We start from the raw sequence: 18,825 nt of genomic DNA, 5'->3' as shown, positions 1-18,825 counted from the left end.
ATAAGTAATATAGATTTTTAACTCCCAAAATTATATTTAGAAGGCTTATTTCCCTTCGATCTGGCATCCTTTATGTATCGTTATTTAGTATAATGATTGCCAGTGAGTCGAGAGTGAAATACAACTTAATTTAAGTATCATAAAAACTAAACTTCACAATCGCGCTTAACGAAGCTTTTACGCTTAGTTTTATGCTGCATAAATTTGGATTTTATGCTAACACTCAGCCAAGCGCTTTTGCCAACGTCCACTTTTTTAATGCTAACTAAAATATGTATACTTGATTGTGAAGACCAAACAAGAAAATACATGTTTTGTATGAGATTCTGTCTATGCCGTTTTCCTGCTTTTTTGGTACGCCCGTTTAAAAGGCAACACTTTTATGAAGATTATTTTATGAAGTGACGCAATGTTAATGTCATTTGCACCAAATAATTGCTGTTGATGTTGCTAACAATGTTTTGCTGGCTGCTTTAATATACTTCCGTTTACAGTTTGAGTTGGACTCTGCATTGTTGGTTGGCAGTTAGACAAACTTAAGCACTCACAGCTACTAATACACAGCCGTTTAAATGGCCCATATTTGTGTAGAATCCCTACAAGACAGCTGAGTATCATATGAGTACGCATATTATCATTACTCCTAATCACAAAAGTGCTTATCAAAGTCCTCATTTTCCTTCAGGCCATGGGAAAAATTTGAGTACTTTTCCCTCAATGTTGTCATCAGAAAGTCCTCAGTACTAATAGTCAAACTACTCATTTATGCCGTACTACAAAAACAAAAGTGTAAATGTGTGAGAATTTTTGCCTAAAGTGCTCAGCAATGTCTTGTAGGGATTGGTTACGCACATATTTAAACACACACAAATGCAATTGCCATCAACATTGTCTGTTACAAACTAATTGACAATAATAATGGGCCAAGTTAGTGGCTCTACTGTGACCTATGAATGTAAGTACGTATCTACGAGTATGTTTCAAAGTAGAGTATAAGTATGTATGTATTTATGTAGTTGTTTCCTACTGGACGTGTACAACATTGGCTATTATCACCAAGAATTTCATCATCAGTCGTCTCATCACAGACAACATAAACATCCTATACACAATGTTGCAATTTGAGTGTTCGAGTGCGTTGGCAACACTAAACAACCAACCAACGAAACAGCGCTAGAGAACCAAAGTCCCAGTAGCCGCTCTTTTCCCGCCACATTGTCTCTGACATCGCTGTTGCTGTTGAGTAATATGAAACTTTGCTGCGAATTGCCTGTGAATTGCCAAGCGATTCGTTGCGGTTATTATTCTTTGATGAAGTTGTGCGATTTACTGTTGTCGCTGCTTCGTGTTGGCACATACATACATATGTATGTACATTAGGGTGGGCCTTAAATAGAAGAAGCAAATTTTTACAACAGATTTCCTACTACAGTCGAAGATATCACATATAAATTTTGATCCCGATTGGAGACGGTTAAGGCGTGTTGCACAGGGGGGGGGTCAAAATTCAGATTACCCTATGAAGACGTCTTAACCGACTCGTATCGGGACCAAAATTTATATGTGATATCCGCGACTTTAGTGGTAGCGACTTTGGGTATTAAATAAAAAAAAAATATTTTTAATTTTTTGAGTCCATAGAGGCGCCTTAACGGACTCCAATCGGGACCAAAATTTAAAAGTAATATATGTGACCGTGGTATTCCCGATTGAGGTGGTGAGACTGAAAAAAGTCGTAGATTTGATTTTTTTAAGACCACCCTAATGTACATACGTATGTACGTACACGCTCATACAAAAGTTTCATGTTTGTCGCTTGTTTCTGCTCTATTATTGTCTGTGCATAATAATTGATACATACTCTTACATTGTTCTGTTTTGTGGCGAGTTATTAAGTGTTTCCATGGGCCATAAATGCATATGCCCGTGGCAAGTTGCCGGCCAGCAGGGAAATAGTAGTTGATTTAAGTGCATTTGCGCATAGAGTTTCCAGTATTTACACAAACAAATTGCTTGTGCGTCTAAGCTTATTCCAATTAGGAAAGAATATGTGCCGCATTTTACACACACACTGGGATACCAATTTGTATGCTTCGCAACTCAAGTAATGGAAAATTGAAATAAACAGCAAAGGCTTGGGTGCTCAGTTTGTTTCCGAAAATTGTTTGGAGGTTTTAATATTACCAATTGGATTTATGTGCATAGGTATGAATGAACTAACAAGTGAATGATAGATAGACAACAAATGGCATTGGAGGTTTTTTTGAAAGAATGGCGGTTTAAATGAGGCAACTAAACTAACGGTAAATTAAACTTTGCTTTAAAATTTGTGTGGCTGTGCAGAACCCAACGCTAAAAAAGAAAAATTAACAGCAAATGTTTATCTTTTCATGGTTTCTGGTTACGAATCTAGGGCCTGATTTGAGAAATTCCAAATGGGTGATACAATATGGTGGCTAAAAAAATTTAAATCTAGATTTTATAAATTCAAAAGGGGCGGATCTATTATGGGTCTAGTATTTATCACGAAAAAGCTAGAACTCTAACATTCGTGCGTGGCGTATGAGCTGGTGAGCTTTTGTTTTTTTTTTCAGAATTTTTTGTGTTTAAGTTTTCGGGATATTTCGTATTATTCTATATTTTTATGGGTAACTGGGCACACTGAAATACGTGAAAACTACGTGGAAGAAGAATTTGCAAGGGGGGTGGGGGGAAATCGACCTACGGTCAGCTAACTCTACGCATGTAGCAGGCGTTCCCCTGTCTTCGTGTAAACACCGTCTAAAATCTGTTTTCATTGAATTGGCCAAAGAACCATGTGCCCTTACTAAACAAATCTGGCCAAATGTCAATGAGAAAATATACAAAAGTCTAATACGAATTACCCATTAAAAATTTCTTTCTCTGTTAGTGCCCACACTTGCTCTTGCGGGGCAAGCGACTGCGATGTTTAGTTTTCCTTCTCGAGCACTAGACGAAGAAAAGCAAATCAGAATAGCGCCTGTTCAAAATCGAGACCTATTTCCGGCCGTATTAGTGCGTATAGAAGATATGCCATTCTACAGTTTTAAAGTACGTTATCAATGAATAAAATTTTGATACTTTAGTATATTTATGTATACTCGTACTTAAGCACCTGCGTAAAGATGACAATAGGTTAGGGCGGGTCGGGTTTTGACTATGCTCGTATAGCATAGGAGGATTCTACCTATAATTCTAGACGAGTTTTCTACTATCAAAGCAACATTTTATTTCAAAGAATGTATTTTTGGCATTTGTTTTCGTGAAGAGCTTACGCATGGCTATGCTCTTATTAATATTCTTCGTATAAAATTTGTCGAATGTAGTGGCTTCCTGGCGGCATATAATTTATTTTATAGGGAAATTTATATTTAATTCTTTTTAGTGGATAAATTACTTTTAAATAAATACCAAACACGTTCACATTGCAGACAATGAATTTTTAAATTTTTGCCCACTTAGGCGATACTGTGGCGCCCTACTGAACATAAATCGTCGACTGGGTAAAAGATTGTCGTATGTTAATTTCGACAGATTGTGGTGAATCTCGATTGAAGTTTGGAATGCAATTTCTCAAAAACGCGAAGATAGAAAGTCTCTGAAAATATTACTAGTTCACAAAATTCTTAAATTATTTAATTTTTAATGTTTATAGTTAATTAGTTTTGAGTTTATGAAGGGTTTTCTTTAGTAAAATTTTGTCGTAAGCGTCATTTGTCCACAATTTGGCAGCCACTTTTTATGAAATACAACAAAATGTGTTAAAAATTTCTACCAAATTAACGACACTTTTTACTCAGTATCTCGGAAACTAAAGGAGATATCGCATAATAGAGAACGCCATTTTTAAGGTATTGATTAGGTTAATATGACTGCATCACCAACTAAATTTTTACTAAATTATCGAAAAAGTTGTAGTCAATATCTCGGAAACTAAGGGAGATATCTAAAAACTGATAACACCAATCGAAAGACCTTATTTTAGAATATTTAACTGCATCTAGAACTAAAAATCGTCAAAATGGCGCTTACGACAATCGTTTACCCAGGCGATGATATATCTATATATACACAATATGTACAGTGGCTCATTCCCATCAAAATATCAAGGTTTCTAAGCTGAATCTTTAGCACATTTTTAGAATTAAAATATGGCGTTGATTTATAATAATTTTTCCTTGAAGACGGCGTTTGAGTCTTTTTTTGTACACTGAGGGAAAAAATATTAAAATCAAATAGAAACGTAATTGATCTTACTATAAACGTCAACGAAAGTATTGTATATTGGTAAATATTCAATTCAATTACGCGCATATTAAGAACGCGGTGTTCGTACTGAAAAAACATCCATGAAGTGAATAATCAAGACAAAAACTAAAAAAAAATTTTATTTGCATGTTGCCTGCAGTGGAATTCGAACCCTGACCATCTCTGGATATCAACAAATTGTGGCATGCATCTTTACGCACTCAGCTACACCCAGGCATTTAAATTTGCTTTCAAATGTTGAATATCCATCAACACCACAGCACGCGATTTGTACGGATAAAAATGTATGTACGATGTATGAATGTGTGTGTTGTCACCACTCTCAGAGCAGCACTCTGCATGCTTGAGGTGCGTATGTACACTTACATATACAACCTCAGATGTCAACAGTCAAATACGTGCGTAATAAATTTTGTATGAAAATATTATTTTTATTTATTTTTAAACGATAATCAAATGTAAAGTATTCATTTTTACTATGCATTATTTCCCTCAGTGTATATAATAAGTGTACTTTAAAAAAACTGGCGTTTATTTTTTGAAATTTTGCTACGTTGCTTTTGATTATATGGAAAAAAGTGCCGAAATCCGTCAATAAAAAAGTCATGAGAATCACCGCTAGTTTTTACTTGGTTAAGACTTGCACTAAAGTTTTATGTGCTACAAAACTGCATATCCAAAAATGTTCTAAAGGTTCAGATTAAATTCCAACTTTTATTTATATGGTCACGTGGCTTATCACGTTGCCACTTGTTTGAGTAACTGTACAAGCATATTCCTTAATTATAGCTATGCAGTTTTAGTTAGGTTTTTGACCTGCTTTTAAGCACTCATTTCAAGTTTATACCAACATTAAGCTGATGAATAGTAAACTTAGAAAGCTGCAGTTAAATACACACTAGACAAAAGTTACTAAGGTAATAGTTGCAGCGCCACCTCCTTGCGCTATCGCAAGCTGCACAATTTTACTCCGCTTGCGAAAAGGAAAACAAAAACAGTAACTACTTGTGTAGCAAACACAAGTAAAAGTGCTACAAACATACAACACAGATAGTAAAGATGCCGGCGAAACATTAAAAGAGTTGAATTGTTTAAAACATAAAGTTACATTCACATTGCTTCGACGTTGAGTGTGACTTTGTATGAAATGAAATGCAAAACGCCAACAACAAGAAAATAATGCCCGCACAAAGTTTATTACTAAGCCCCCCCCTCCCCCTTATTGTAGTTGCTGCGCGCACACCCCTGCGTTGTAAAACAAAAATGCGCGATGAAGCAATTTTGTCGCTGACTCAGATATTTAAATGCACAAAAGTGACACAAAGCAGCAAAGCGCGCGTTGAGTGCACGCCATGGGTAGAAGGAGGGATGGTGAAGGCATGCAATTTGCATTTGGGCCATGGCAAGTGGCGCCACGCGACGATAGGTGCTGCAGGTTGAGCGGGTATGGCAGGTATGGCGAAGCGAAAGGGTTGACTAGCTAAAGTGGTAAGCTACTTCAGTTGCTCTAATTAATATTATGCATTTGCTTGCTATCGCCGCTGTCCGCACTACATACATTCATACGTGTATACAAAAATACCGTTGCAGGTTTGTAAACGGGTCGCTGCAGTTAAAAGCACAACGCGCAGACTTTCGGCGGCGAATAGGGTTTTGGTAAGCGATGGCATCCACTCTAATAGGCACACCGCCAAATTGTCTACGTTGCAAGTTGCGTTTGAAGTCGCCTTTTCATTTTAGTATACAAAAGCGTTCAGCTAACATCTACGTAGTTGCCTAGTTGAGTGTTTCAACATCATAGTGGTTATCCTAACTTATAACTTTTCTTTCCAGTATTCGAGTATTAGTTTCTTTTGCTGTTGAAATATGGAAAAACTTTGCGTGGCCGAAGTGCGGAAATAACAAATTCAAAGAAAATTTAGTTTATCATTCCGCTCACATTCACTAATTTCAATAGGATAGGAGATGAGAGCTAAAATATGATTTTGAAATAATGTCTCTCGGACACTTATTTAAAATTTTGCATAGATATGAATCTTTGATTTCAATGATCACAAAACTGGATTAGGTTTTTCTGGGAAATTGATATATAATAATGAAATTTTTGTCACGTTCTTAGGTGCGCTGCTTTCCTCTACTCTTTGTAGTCATTTCAAACCGACCTTACCAGACTTTTTAGTGAAGAAGTCGCACAAAAGTGAGATACAACCCTTACTGCTTACTTTAGTAAGGGATGCAAATGGATTAGGCAAGGATTAGAGACAAGAGCCACTTAACATTAGTAACTGTTTTTGTTTTTTGAATTTTGAATTGTGTCGATATATAGTTTGCTTTTTAATTTCGTTTTCGTTTCTTCAAAAAATTTTGACTTTTCACTGCCCGGTTATTAGTGTTTGTGCTTAGAGGGCAATAAGAAGGTAATATTTTTCAGCAGAAACGATAACGCCATAATACAATAAAAAAAAAGTTTAAATAAAATCATTAAAAAGAAGGAAAAAAGTAAACCTAGAAAATAAAAAATAGATACAAAATTTCGAAAATTTAAAAAATTCATATAAAATATTGAAAAAAAAAATTATTTTTAAGTCAATAAAATTAAGTAAAAATTAAATTTAAAATAGAAACAAATGATATAAAAGAGAAAATAAGTTCCTTGAAATTACATAAATGCAATTAAAAATTAAAAAAAAAAAAATTACTCTTAGCACAAAATATATCTAAAAATAAAAAGAAAAAAATTAATATTTTTATTGAGCTTTGTACCACGATCGTTTATTAGGAAAAATTGAAAACGCAACGAAGTCTAAGCGGTAGAAGTTATAGCAGCTATTTCGGAGATCACCACATCTCCTCATCAGACTTCTTTTTTCTGCGTAATCGATGTGCAAAGTCAGAAGCGTTAACCACTGAGCTATGTACCCCCGTGATCGGTAAAAAAAAAAATCGTGATCGCGTCGGACTATCGCTGATATGGTCCAGGCGACGAAGACTAAAAATCAGTTGATAGTCGAACCAATTCGGATCAATCAATTTTTTTTTTCCACCAAAAAACCTCCGTGGCCTGGACTGTTAGGTCAATTCGTGTCTGAGATTATAATTACAGTAATTAACAAGATTTTACAGTTGAAGAATTCTTCAAAGCGCTCTTTTGATATGAGTTATAAGCTACGTGTAACCATACCAATTTTATAGATGAAAAAATATACATATGTACATATATGTAATCATCGAAATTATATAATACAAGTTATAAATTAAATTGAAACAAACACAGCCTAGATGCTATTCAACCAAACTTTTGAAAGAATTCCCACTCTAAAAATACACCTGTCAGCCGTACATATATTACTGATGCTTCACGTAAACTTTCACTGTTTTATGAAGAGTGGAATTTGCCGAATTCTACCTCAAAATACATTTTTTAGGTTTATACATATGCATGTATACACACAGCTATATTTGTGATTATGTATGTGTGTGAACAAATTCTATTTGCAACCAAAAATTTGTTTTGTTTTTGTTTTGGCTTAAGTGCTGCTCAACGCTTTTGCCGGTCAATGAATTCTTCATAGTTGCGCTTGGTTATGCTGTCCGTCCCTAGCTTAATCGCGAAAATGTTAGTGAGCAGACAGACAGAAAAGGCAGAACTAACAGAGATGGGCCCCAGTTCGCTGCTGCATAATTTTTATAAGTGACCAGAAATTGGAAGCAGACAAATTTCTACAATTAATGTAATTCTAAAAAACTCTATGATTTACAGAGTCCAAGATATTAATTATTTCAATACATTCTGAGATCACTACTGGCCAAACAGGTCCAAAAATTGTAAATTTTTAAAATTTGTTATAAAAATTTCTTGCATTTCAGCAAAAGAGATGGCAGTCTCTATCACTTTAGCTCACAAATGCATCCAAAACATAAACGTACTCGCCCGTATTGGCCAGCAGCGTTACTTGGCGCCTTGCTGCTGGCGCTTGCTTTTTAAAACGATGACTGCGGATGGTTGTTTCATTTTGCACGTTGCACGATGTGGAAGATAGATATTCATAGCATTTTAGGAATGCATTACAAGTAAAATGGGTTTGGCTGCATTCATTGGGGTCAACATTAGCGCTAAAATCATTTATTAAGTTCGCTTCGCTCGTTCACTTTGTTGATGTGTTCGTTATGCGCTGAGTCAGCTGCCGGCTTGTTTGCACTGCAACTCTTCCCTTCTTCTAATGGTCCTTGCTTACCTTTGGCGGTTTGTTTATACAACAAAATTTTTGTTTACGGCTAAAGTTTTGCTTACGAAATACTTAGTAAGTGAGAATTTTATTTTGTGTGCAAGCTTTTGTGCTCTAAGTGATAACCCTAATTGCTTAAATTAAGTCACAAAGTAGTTGGTGATTATGTACATTGGCAGGAAGCTAAGAGAAGTTGTTGGCACTGTAGTAACGGGAAGTTTTGGTTTGGTTTTTTTCTTTTCTCTTTTTAAAGAAAATGCTAATTTGATCTTATAAAAGGATAAAAGATTGGTGTATGTAGGTATGTTTGTATGTATATACATATAAACGTAAATATTCGAATAAAAGTTTTAGTAGCGGTGTTGGTATTTATTCACATTGAAAACAGTAAATAGAAATATTAGCAAGACTATTTATTTCCTCACACAAAAGCCGTCTAAATTTTGATTAACCTTTGTTTTACAAATACGAGTTTGTGTGAAATTGGATTCATAAGCAGGTACTATCTTTCTCTTTGCACAAGAATTTAAATGAAAGATAAGTATGAACTGAGCAAGGTCTCCATATGGTATAGGTTAAAACAGATAAATCCTCATCGTTAGAGAAAAATACTTGCGGCTCGTATTTGAAGTTATGCAATACTCCCAAAAAAGACATAAAATAGCAGTAAAATAATGCTTGGTTTTTCTACTAAGTTGCCAACCTGAAGTAACCTATTACCTTTCTAAAAGCTAAGTTAATCTAGTTGTATAGTTTGGGATTTTTTATTGAACTTTACTGAACATTGAGGTTATAGATAGTATGTATTTTAGGCAAGTCCGGCACATTCCGCTTTACAATTCGATCGAGAAGCAACAGCAAAATCTTTCATAGAGGATTACCAAAAAATAAAAAATTTAGTCTTATTTATACGAAAAGGAAAATTTGAAAGTTTCAACTCTTCTGTAGTATTTATGGTAGTGTAGCACCATTGTAAAACCCACATTTTTTATGTTAAATAGGTGAGGAAAGAATATGTAAAGTCGCGCTATGAGTATAAGAGCAGCGGCTCATTATTCCTTGTTGGATTTGTTACTCAAGACGAAGCACTGAAGACGATGTGTCGACTGATACCTGTCGTATTTTTTGGAAGAAAGTGAAAAAGTTTGCCACAAGAGTTCCAGATATTCTTCTATATAACTCGGAAAAAACATTCTATGCAAATGGCTCCAAGACTAAACGTGGAAGCTATGTGACTTCTGCATGGTTACTTCACTAAATTTTAGTAGACTGTATACTTAAATTGAGCAAGATTGAGCGGAGACATATAAAATAGGGGTGACAGCCAAGCTGCTCTAGAGGCCCTGAAAATTACTAGTATCTTTTCAAAGATTGTAAAGTAATGTAAGTTGAGGCTGAACTAGTTATGTACATTGAACTTATGTACATAGGTACTGGAACACTATAATGATAAAGTCCAAGAAACTAGCTGATAAATTGGCGAGCGTTTAATTGGACCAGAGTACGTTACAGAGCCAAATGTTGCGTGAAACTGTCAGATACATCAAGGCTCTATTGAAAAAGATTCATTAAAACCATTGATGTAATACTGATACCCACAAAGCAAGTAACCATTTCCTGAGAAGGCCAGACAGGGCAGTTGCAAAATTTCTTCTCAGACGAGAAACAATCAACAACAAGCAAATAGGGACATCCCAGCGGCACAAATGCACATTACGTAATCGAATAATCGTTCAACACGTCGAAGGCGATGTAACGGAATGAATGGATTACAACCCAGATTACTTTTCTATAAGCATGCCCGCTTTTTGTTTAGTGTCCTCTACGTACTCGTTCTGTTTGTAATCGGAAAGTATAATGTGACCGAATACTCTTCGGGTGTTAATTACAATACGTATTCGTTTCTAAACTGTAATCAGACTGCGTACAATGTACATTACAATTTTAAATTTGGTCCGCGGTATTTTAATGAATTATTTGTATGAATTCCGCAATGCATATTGTGAACGAACCCCATTTAGCTGTGCGCCGCTGGGTTACTGGTGATGGCTCCGATCTTTCAAAAAGTATAAGGGCCGGTTACTTAATGTCCGGTTAACACTAATATCCGGTTAAACATAGTTATCGACGTTACCGACTCCCTGTTGTTAGTATAAACTTTATGTACGCAGGTATGAAAAAATTCGTAACTTCTACAGTTTTGGTATTTTCATTCTCAAATTTTTGCAGCTTACTCTATAAAACTATTCAGGTTGAAGAAAAGAATAAAAATCAAACATGATGAAGTTAATAAAAAAATAGAAAATAAAAAAATGCGCTTTTTGAATGCAAACATTTTTTTAATTTAAGCTATCTCAAACTCTCGTGGAAAGCCGAGGTAATTACGCACATTTTGATACCTTAACTGATTTTCTCCGACAAATAGTTTATTAACTGCAAACAATTGAAAAAAAGATACTTCTCCGTGAGTTCAAAATTTCGGGAATTTTTTTCGAGATTTTCGAATATCATGACGAAATAAAATAATAGCTATCTTCTTTTTTCGATAAAGAATGTAAAAAAATATATTTCACCAAAAAAAAATTTTGGGGTGTAAATATTGTATGGAATGACCCATATGTATCACCATGGGGGCGCTAGACGAAAAGTTTTTCAGAAGGTGATAGTTTGTAAATATTTTGAAGAGGGTTAGTTTGAATACTCACAATATTCTTAAGGTGTTTAAAGAGGGATGCCACCTTTTAAAAAAGTTAAATTCAAATTATTTAAAAAGCTATATAAATTATTAAAATACTAGTAGCAGTCGAAGTGGCTTTGAAAAGGCTTTATTTCTCAACTATATTTAGAGGGTTGACACATGTTTAAAAAATCTAAATTCAACTTAATTCAGCAGTTATCTAAAATATTCATCATCATTCTAGGCGAAGGAAATTCGGGAATGTTTAAGCTTGAAAATACTTTTTTCGAGGGTTGCCGCCTGTTTTAAAAGTCGAATTTGATTAGTTATGTATATACAAATTATATGAAATATTAAAATGCAGATGTCAGAGGATAGAGTGTTAAAAAATCTTTAGTAGGAACTATTATAATGTTATAAAAGGGCTGCCACCTGTTTAAAAAGTTACATTCAAATTACTTGTAAATTAGATGAATTATCAAGAGATGGATATCAATAGTAATGGGTTTTAAAAGGCTTTATATCAGCCTTTCTTTAGGAGGGCTGCCACGTATTTGAAAAAGGGTTTAGCTTGAAAATACGTTTAAAAAGGATTTCCACCTGTTTGATAGTCGAAGTTAGTCAACTTATACACAAGTTTTATGAAAAATTAAAACTAAATCTCGAATGAATAAATACATATCTCTTATTAGGCTTGCCACCTTTTCGAAAAGTCATAGTGATCTAACTAGGTATATTAAACCGGAGGGAATATTTTGTGAAGGTCATTAGATTTGCACCGTTCTTTCCATGTATGGGAGTTGTAGGGTATTAAAATCTGAAACTGTGCGAGACCTCTCTTTACTCATAAATGGCTGCCCGAAATTTAGATGAAATATGGCACTCGGATCACTTATAACTCTGATTAACATTTGGAATATTTTTTAGATTTTTGTAATTAAATTTTGGGCATTTTAACGCCACGCGGGTTCACTAGTTAACTACTATTCACTCACTTGCGGTTGCCACTTAACGTTACTATATATGACTGCTTTCCTGATGTCTATCAGCTAGGGAACTTGAAAGAAGTTTAGTCCTTTTCTGTGACAACAGCAGGCTACAACTGAAAATAATTTAGTGACGAAAAATTCAGCAGACTAAGTGGTTATTAAAATACTTCTAGCATTTTCGCTATCAAATGTCGAATATTTCTTTATTACGCTATATATTTTTAAGATGGCATTTTTATCATGATTGAAAATGTTTAGTTTTTAGGTTTAATAAATTTCAAAGCTTTATTATTTTCGTAGATCAAAAACTGAATGAAAAATACAAAAGGCTTTCAACTAAAAATTGATCGTGCATAAAAAAATAAAAAATAAAAATAAATATTTCATTGATTTAAGGTAATGTAAGAACAATTGTTTAACAACAAATAACGTGTGTCACTACAGTGTCCTGCGCGGTCTATGTCTTAAGCACTAGACCCATAACTCTGTCACCTATGGTATAGACACAAATCGCCTTATGTTAAGTTTACAATAACTTAGCTTATTGCTTATTGCAGGTATATTATATACTCTTACAGTGGTTTCATATTTTTTAGTTTATCTTTTAGAAAAAAGTGTCGTAAATATTTAAAAATTCGGCTAAAACATTTGAGGCTCTGCCTGGCTTCAAACTTCTTTAACAGCCTCTCGCAGTTAGGTTTTTAGGACCTCTACAACTTCATTTATAATGGCAAGTGGGTCAGCAGGTTAATTCTGGGATGCGCAATAAAAGGAATGTGCTGACCTGTCACTTCGTAAGGGCGCACGCAGGGACGGCTACATAGTATATCGCCGCGTGAAAATATGAAACATTCTCTCACAACTAAAAATACATATTTACTACAACTGAATAAAAATAATGAACAATAGACATGTTAGTTGCTGCAAAATGTTACTCACCCCTTCTCGTCCGCCATTTTCACCTTTTTGTCCTTTGCTGCCCATGTCACCTTTAGGTCCTGTAAGTCCAGGTCGCCCCTGAAACGACAAAAATGTGCCTTTGTTAGGTGACTTACAACTTCTTAAACGTAAACAGCATTTAAACTATAACTTTAGTATAAAATTAGCTTTAAAATATCTCAGGAAGACTTTACTTTCCTTCAATCTGTTACTAACAACATTCAATTATCAACAAAGAAAACAAATTGTTCTGAATGTTGCCATACACATTGTCGCAAATGGCCTAGTTTTGCTACAAAATAAATACAAAATATTTGCAAAAAATAAAATAAAACAAAATTTTACCAAACCACTCAAAAGCAGCGCCAACGACTTTGTAGCCAAAAGCAACGGAAAGTTTTCAACAAAACCCAAGAGGAGCGAAGCTTAAAAGAAACGAAATACACGAATTTGTTGCTGAAAGTACGAACGTAGTAGGTAAGGTCAAAATGAATCAAAGCCGCAGAGCAGAGGAAAATGGAACAACAAATTTCCACATAACCGCTTGGCTGCAAGAATATTTCGAAATCGAGTAGCGTGGAATTGTGCAATGGGTAGCACAAAAATACTTTGGCGGCATCGATGGTTACAATTGTTTCAAAGTGGAGTATACTTGTTTTACTTAATACGAATATTTCGCCAGATTGCGACTCTATTTTGGCAATGCAGCCACATTTCTTTGGGATTCAGGGTACTTTACTTAAATATAAAGTATGAAAGTTTCAGCAAGTTGTTCAGCGTTAACAGGGCGAATGAGTAAGCTTTTAAAGCCGATCAAGAAGGCATACATAGAAGTGGCAGGAAATATCGGCTGTTATTCTGAAAAATTATGGATCAGTAAAAATGTATGTAGTGCGTATATGTACTTTTGACAGGTGCTGAAAGCAGTTCCTCGGTATGTTTAAAGGGTAGATGAAAAATAGACTCAAAGAAGATTCGCCGAAATAAAACGATTTTAGAAGACATCAGCTTTTTCTCAATTCCATATGAGCAAATCTCACGACTTCAGTTCTGTATAAAGAACCAGATTCCATCGTCAAATTGTATTTAAATGAATTTTGAATATTGAAAAAGATATACTAAAAAGTGCTCATATACCCGCAGTTGTGTGTATGCAACGTATACGCCCCGTAGCACCATGCCATGGCACGCCTCAATTCTTCCTTCATATTATTTAAAAGAAATTAAATATTGGCGTGGACGATTTTTCTATGCGCATATTTATTACCTTGTTTTACTCAATGTATTGTTTTTTTTATTTGGCGGCCCGCTTGTTTTATTACACTACATTCGGTCGTTTCGGAAATAGAACATTTTCCAAGTTTAATTTTAACATTTTCAAGTATTCTATATTACTAGAATTAAAAACAAAATCTCAACATTGCAAAAATTACAAAATAGCTGCGACTGATATTCCGCATACTGCAATTTTATTTTAATTTGGTGGCACACTCTTGAAACTTCACAGATATGTTTTATTTGATGCCAATGTCCATTGTCTTTAATTTTAACATTCTGTTTGAAAACTTCCTAAAGTTATTAAAAAACACAATTATGGTTTGTTCGATTGACAATGAAAAAGTGAGAAATTTCGGTATTTTTTCGCCTAAGAACAAAATTGTTCAAATACTTGATTTATTTTTTATTGTACTTATTTCTGGAACTCCATTGATTGAAATATATGTAAAAATAATGCTTTAGTATTTCTTGTTCTGGCGAGAGAAAGAAGTGACACTTAAAAAAAACCACTCGTGAGATTTGCACGTTTAGGCTATGCAAGGCAGTTCCGCGAGCAGCTAACTCAAGGCTCCTATAACTATTGATTGTGTTAGTATTTAATATAGTATTTTCGTAGACCGTTAACTGCAGGTAAACCATATAAAGTTGTGTCAGAAAAATATGGTGTCCGTCCATACTAGTCTTTCGTATCGAGGCAATGTCACTGAGAAGAAAATGCTGAGATGAATCTACTTCGTCATCCTCTAAACACCTACGGCAATATGGGTCCGAAGCGATACTGGATCGTACCGAATGGCTTCCTTTGCACCGTGCTTGTTTACTAATTTTGCACGAATGAAGAGATGGCATTTACCGAGCTAAGAAAAAACTGCTCTGACCATCCGCGGTCGATTACCGGCCAAGAAGGACTTCAGCAACTTTGCCTGAGAGGCGTTTTCTAAACAATGACCACCTACAATATAATCGTACTAATATGCGTTTCATGAAGTGAATAGATTTCCTTTTAAGGTGGGTCATGCATCTTTCCCATGGGTCATGAATTAAATGCAGAGCTTTTCAATAAATGGCAACCAGTATAGCTTGCTCTCTAGGATAACGCCCAAGTGCTTGGCATATTCAGGGAGCACAAGTGAAATTTTGTTGATTGAGGGAAGGTTGGTAACACGCACCTAACTTCTTTTAGTTAACAAGGCTAACTACTTTATTCCGTAATAAAGTGAATAAGCTTAAGTATCCAGCATACAATCATGCAGACTGCCCAGAAACTTTCCTCTGACGATGAGTGTCACGCCGTCAGCGTTGATGAAAATATGACAGCTTCTCCTTTCTGGGTGTCCTGGTGGACCTGGTGGTTGTTGACTTTGGAATTAAACAGGCCCCATTTTTGAGGATAGGTTGATCTTAGATAAAGCCATTTAAGCAAATCTGCCTTCAAGCTAACCTTTTTTTATCAAATTCAACAAAAAATACATCCGCACACAAGTACGATTTTGATAAGTTGATGCTAATAGCTTAAGCAGCCTCAAGTTTTACTCTAGCAACAAACAAAAAATAAGATTCAACTACTCACAACTGCTAAGAACTCGCTCAAACTATAGGAGAAAATGTCTCTTTTTAAAAATGCAATATTCCATACTTTACAAAAAAATCCAAACCATCAATTTCCACTTACCGAATGCCCAATATCGCCCATCGGACCTGGTTTGCCCGGCGGTCCGATCGGTCCAGCTTGGCCCGGTTTGCCGCGTCGTCCGCGCATACCCTTCTCGCCCTTATCACCCTTGGTGCCATTCATAGCCATGCCTTCGTAACCGCCAGCGAAAAAGGCCTGCCCTGGCGGTCCTTCAGGGCCGCGATCGCCTTTTGGGCCGCTCAGGCCCCGCACACCTTTTTCGCCCTTCTCACCTTTGGAGCCAGGCAGGCCGGTCAAACCGTTCGACCCAGCTGGACCAGGCTCGCCGTTCAAACCGGGTGGACCCTCATAGCCTTGTGGGCCGCGCATTCCTGGTGGGCCAGGTGGTCCCGCTGGACATTGGCACTGTCCTGCCGCTTGGCCAGCTGTACCATTAAGAGAATTATCTGCATATATGACTTCACCAGGTGGACCCTGTGGTCCGATGGGTCCCAATTCACCAGGTAGACCGCGATCACCTTTCAGACCGGGAGCACCAGGTGCACCTGCCATACCTGGCACACCTGGTTGGCCTGGTTCACCTTTCTGGCCATTGGGGCCGTGTACGCCAGGATGACCCTGAAATGAGAAATTTGTTGAAGTAAATAAGTGCGAATAGGATAAAAAGTACTGCTGCAAAAATATATGTGCGTAAACATTTTCATATTCACTTTCTCATTTGCATGCTCATTATCGCATGAGTCAACAAGCAAACAAACAAACGAGTATTGCAGCGCGCATACATACATATACTCAATCAACACAGCTGTGAACCACACATGTAAACACAAGTCTAATACAAATGCAAATCGATGCTCGGATATGTGTATGGTATTGTGCTTACTTAACCTCACACGCACCCTTCCAAACACACCCTCTCACATACACATGCACTCAAAACTGATTAGCAGCCCACTCAATTGACCCCTCTTGACTGGGCGAACAATAGCAAAAAATGCCTAATGCTGTAGCCTCTACCCACCCAGGTGCGTAACTAAATTGCGCTGTAACCTAATTTTCAAATTCAATTTTCCACTTGCTTAAATCAAATCATCCCAAACACGCTGCTCTGGCCGGGATATAACATACGAATAAATTTATGCACAAATTGCAAAGGGTCGAAAGGGCGGCAGAGAGAGAGAGCAGCGAGGTGCAGAGTGCATGAGCGCCACAAAGAAATCGTTACACTTTCCTGGCTATATAAAGATTCATCATTCGCACACATAGGCAAAAAGCAAAAGTTTTCATATGGACCTATATATAAATATATATGTATGTGGATATGAATACATATGATTGTATGTACATATATGGGCCATACAAACCCAAGCGTACCAGTTACAGCACCCGTCAGAGAGTATGTGTTGGTAGCTCACATATCATCCAAGGCGCCCAGATTCAAAATGAGTTGCCATAAATCCGCACACGTCTGCTGACAACTCATTTTAAAACACAAACTCCTGCACCTACATAAAGTTCAGTGTATGTTAATATAAGGCATGTATGTATGTATGTATAAACATACATGTACATATGTATCTAAAAACACGCATGTATTCCTATAAATATGTACGTATGCCTTTGTCGGCAGTCAACTCGCTAGCTATACCAGGATCTTTTAACTATGCACAGTGCGATATTTGTACAATCTAGGTGGGCAAAATTATCTACTTAAAAAAAAATATGTCCTGAATCCTTTTCTTGACGTAGAATACGTCTTACCTTACGATATGAAGGCTATGTTCAAATGTTGTAGTTGTAATTTTTAGAGCTTTACGAAAACGCTTATTGCACGAGAACTAATGAAGCGATTTCAAAGAAAAGTGTGGCGTTTCAAAGATAAAATTCCAAATCTATCGACATATTTATTTTTGTAGGTAACCAATCCGGTTTCTGTCGTAGAAACAACGGTAAATATTGGCTTATTTTGGGGTAAATTTTGAGCCTTTGAAGTGTCCTGGCAATTAATGATTTACAGATATAACTTTAATTTTCAGGATATAGGTTATTTGGAGCAATAGAACTATTATCGTGTACAAAATTTTTGAAAAAATTTGCAACTTTTTTTATTACCAAAATGCAGCAAAACCGCTTGAATGATTTTGTTTTTGTTTTCGTTAGTTAAAAATTCAAGACTTTTCCTGAAAAGTAGACAAAATGTATGTGTGTATGGGCATTTCGGCTTTTGAATAACAGATGGCGTAATATTTATGACCAAATCGCAGCGCAAGTATGTTTTTGATTTTGCTATCGATATTTTCGGAACTTATCGATATAATAAACCCTATTTTTTATCAATTTTGTTATCGATATTTTAATCTATTTTGTAATCGACTTTTTATAGATTTTGTAATCGATTTTGTTATAGATATTTTTATCGTTTTTGTTATCGATTTTGCTATCCATATTTTTATCGATTTTGCTATGGATTTTGTTATCGATGTTATCGCTTTTGTTATCGATATTTTTTTCTTAGTGTGTTTTCGACTTGGAGGTGCTTTTAACCATATCACGTATTCTACGTTTCAATTTAGCTGCTGTGCCCCCGATACAGCACGCAGACCAAGACGAAGGCGCTGGACTGTTCTTTGTTTTACATATCGTCGGTCCCTACGAAGAGTAGCACATTTCACTATTCGCGAGGAAGACTAGCACATTTCACTATTAGCGTGGAAGACTAGCACATTTCATTATTCGCGTCGAAAAGTAGCACATTTCAGATTTTTGCGTGGAAGAGTAGCACATTTCGTTATT

At 35.9% G+C, this 18,825-nt stretch overlaps 1 protein-coding gene across 1 annotated transcript in view; it reads right to left on the bottom strand.

The window, feature by feature from the left end:
* The window catches only part of LOC118746950 (collagen alpha-1(XI) chain-like), a 117,156-nt gene that overhangs the window by 67,692 nt on the left and 30,639 nt on the right, over positions 1-18,825 (bottom strand). The window contains exons 2-3 of the mRNA XM_036480943.1: positions 16,072-16,650; positions 13,122-13,199 (exon numbers count right to left, since the gene is read on the bottom strand). Of these exons, the coding sequence (XP_036336836.1) occupies positions 13,122-13,199; positions 16,072-16,650 (657 nt within the window). The remainder of the gene's footprint in view (positions 1-13,121; positions 13,200-16,071; positions 16,651-18,825) is intronic.

Source organism: Rhagoletis pomonella, unplaced genomic scaffold (genome assembly GCF_013731165.1).
Source record: "Rhagoletis pomonella isolate Grant_MI unplaced genomic scaffold, Rhpom_1.0 Rhpom_scaffold_00011, whole genome shotgun sequence".
Lineage (NCBI taxonomy): Eukaryota > Metazoa > Arthropoda > Insecta > Diptera > Tephritidae > Rhagoletis > Rhagoletis pomonella.
The sequence above is the reverse complement of the archived record's forward strand: the minus strand, read 5'-3'. Positions and strand labels throughout refer to the sequence as shown.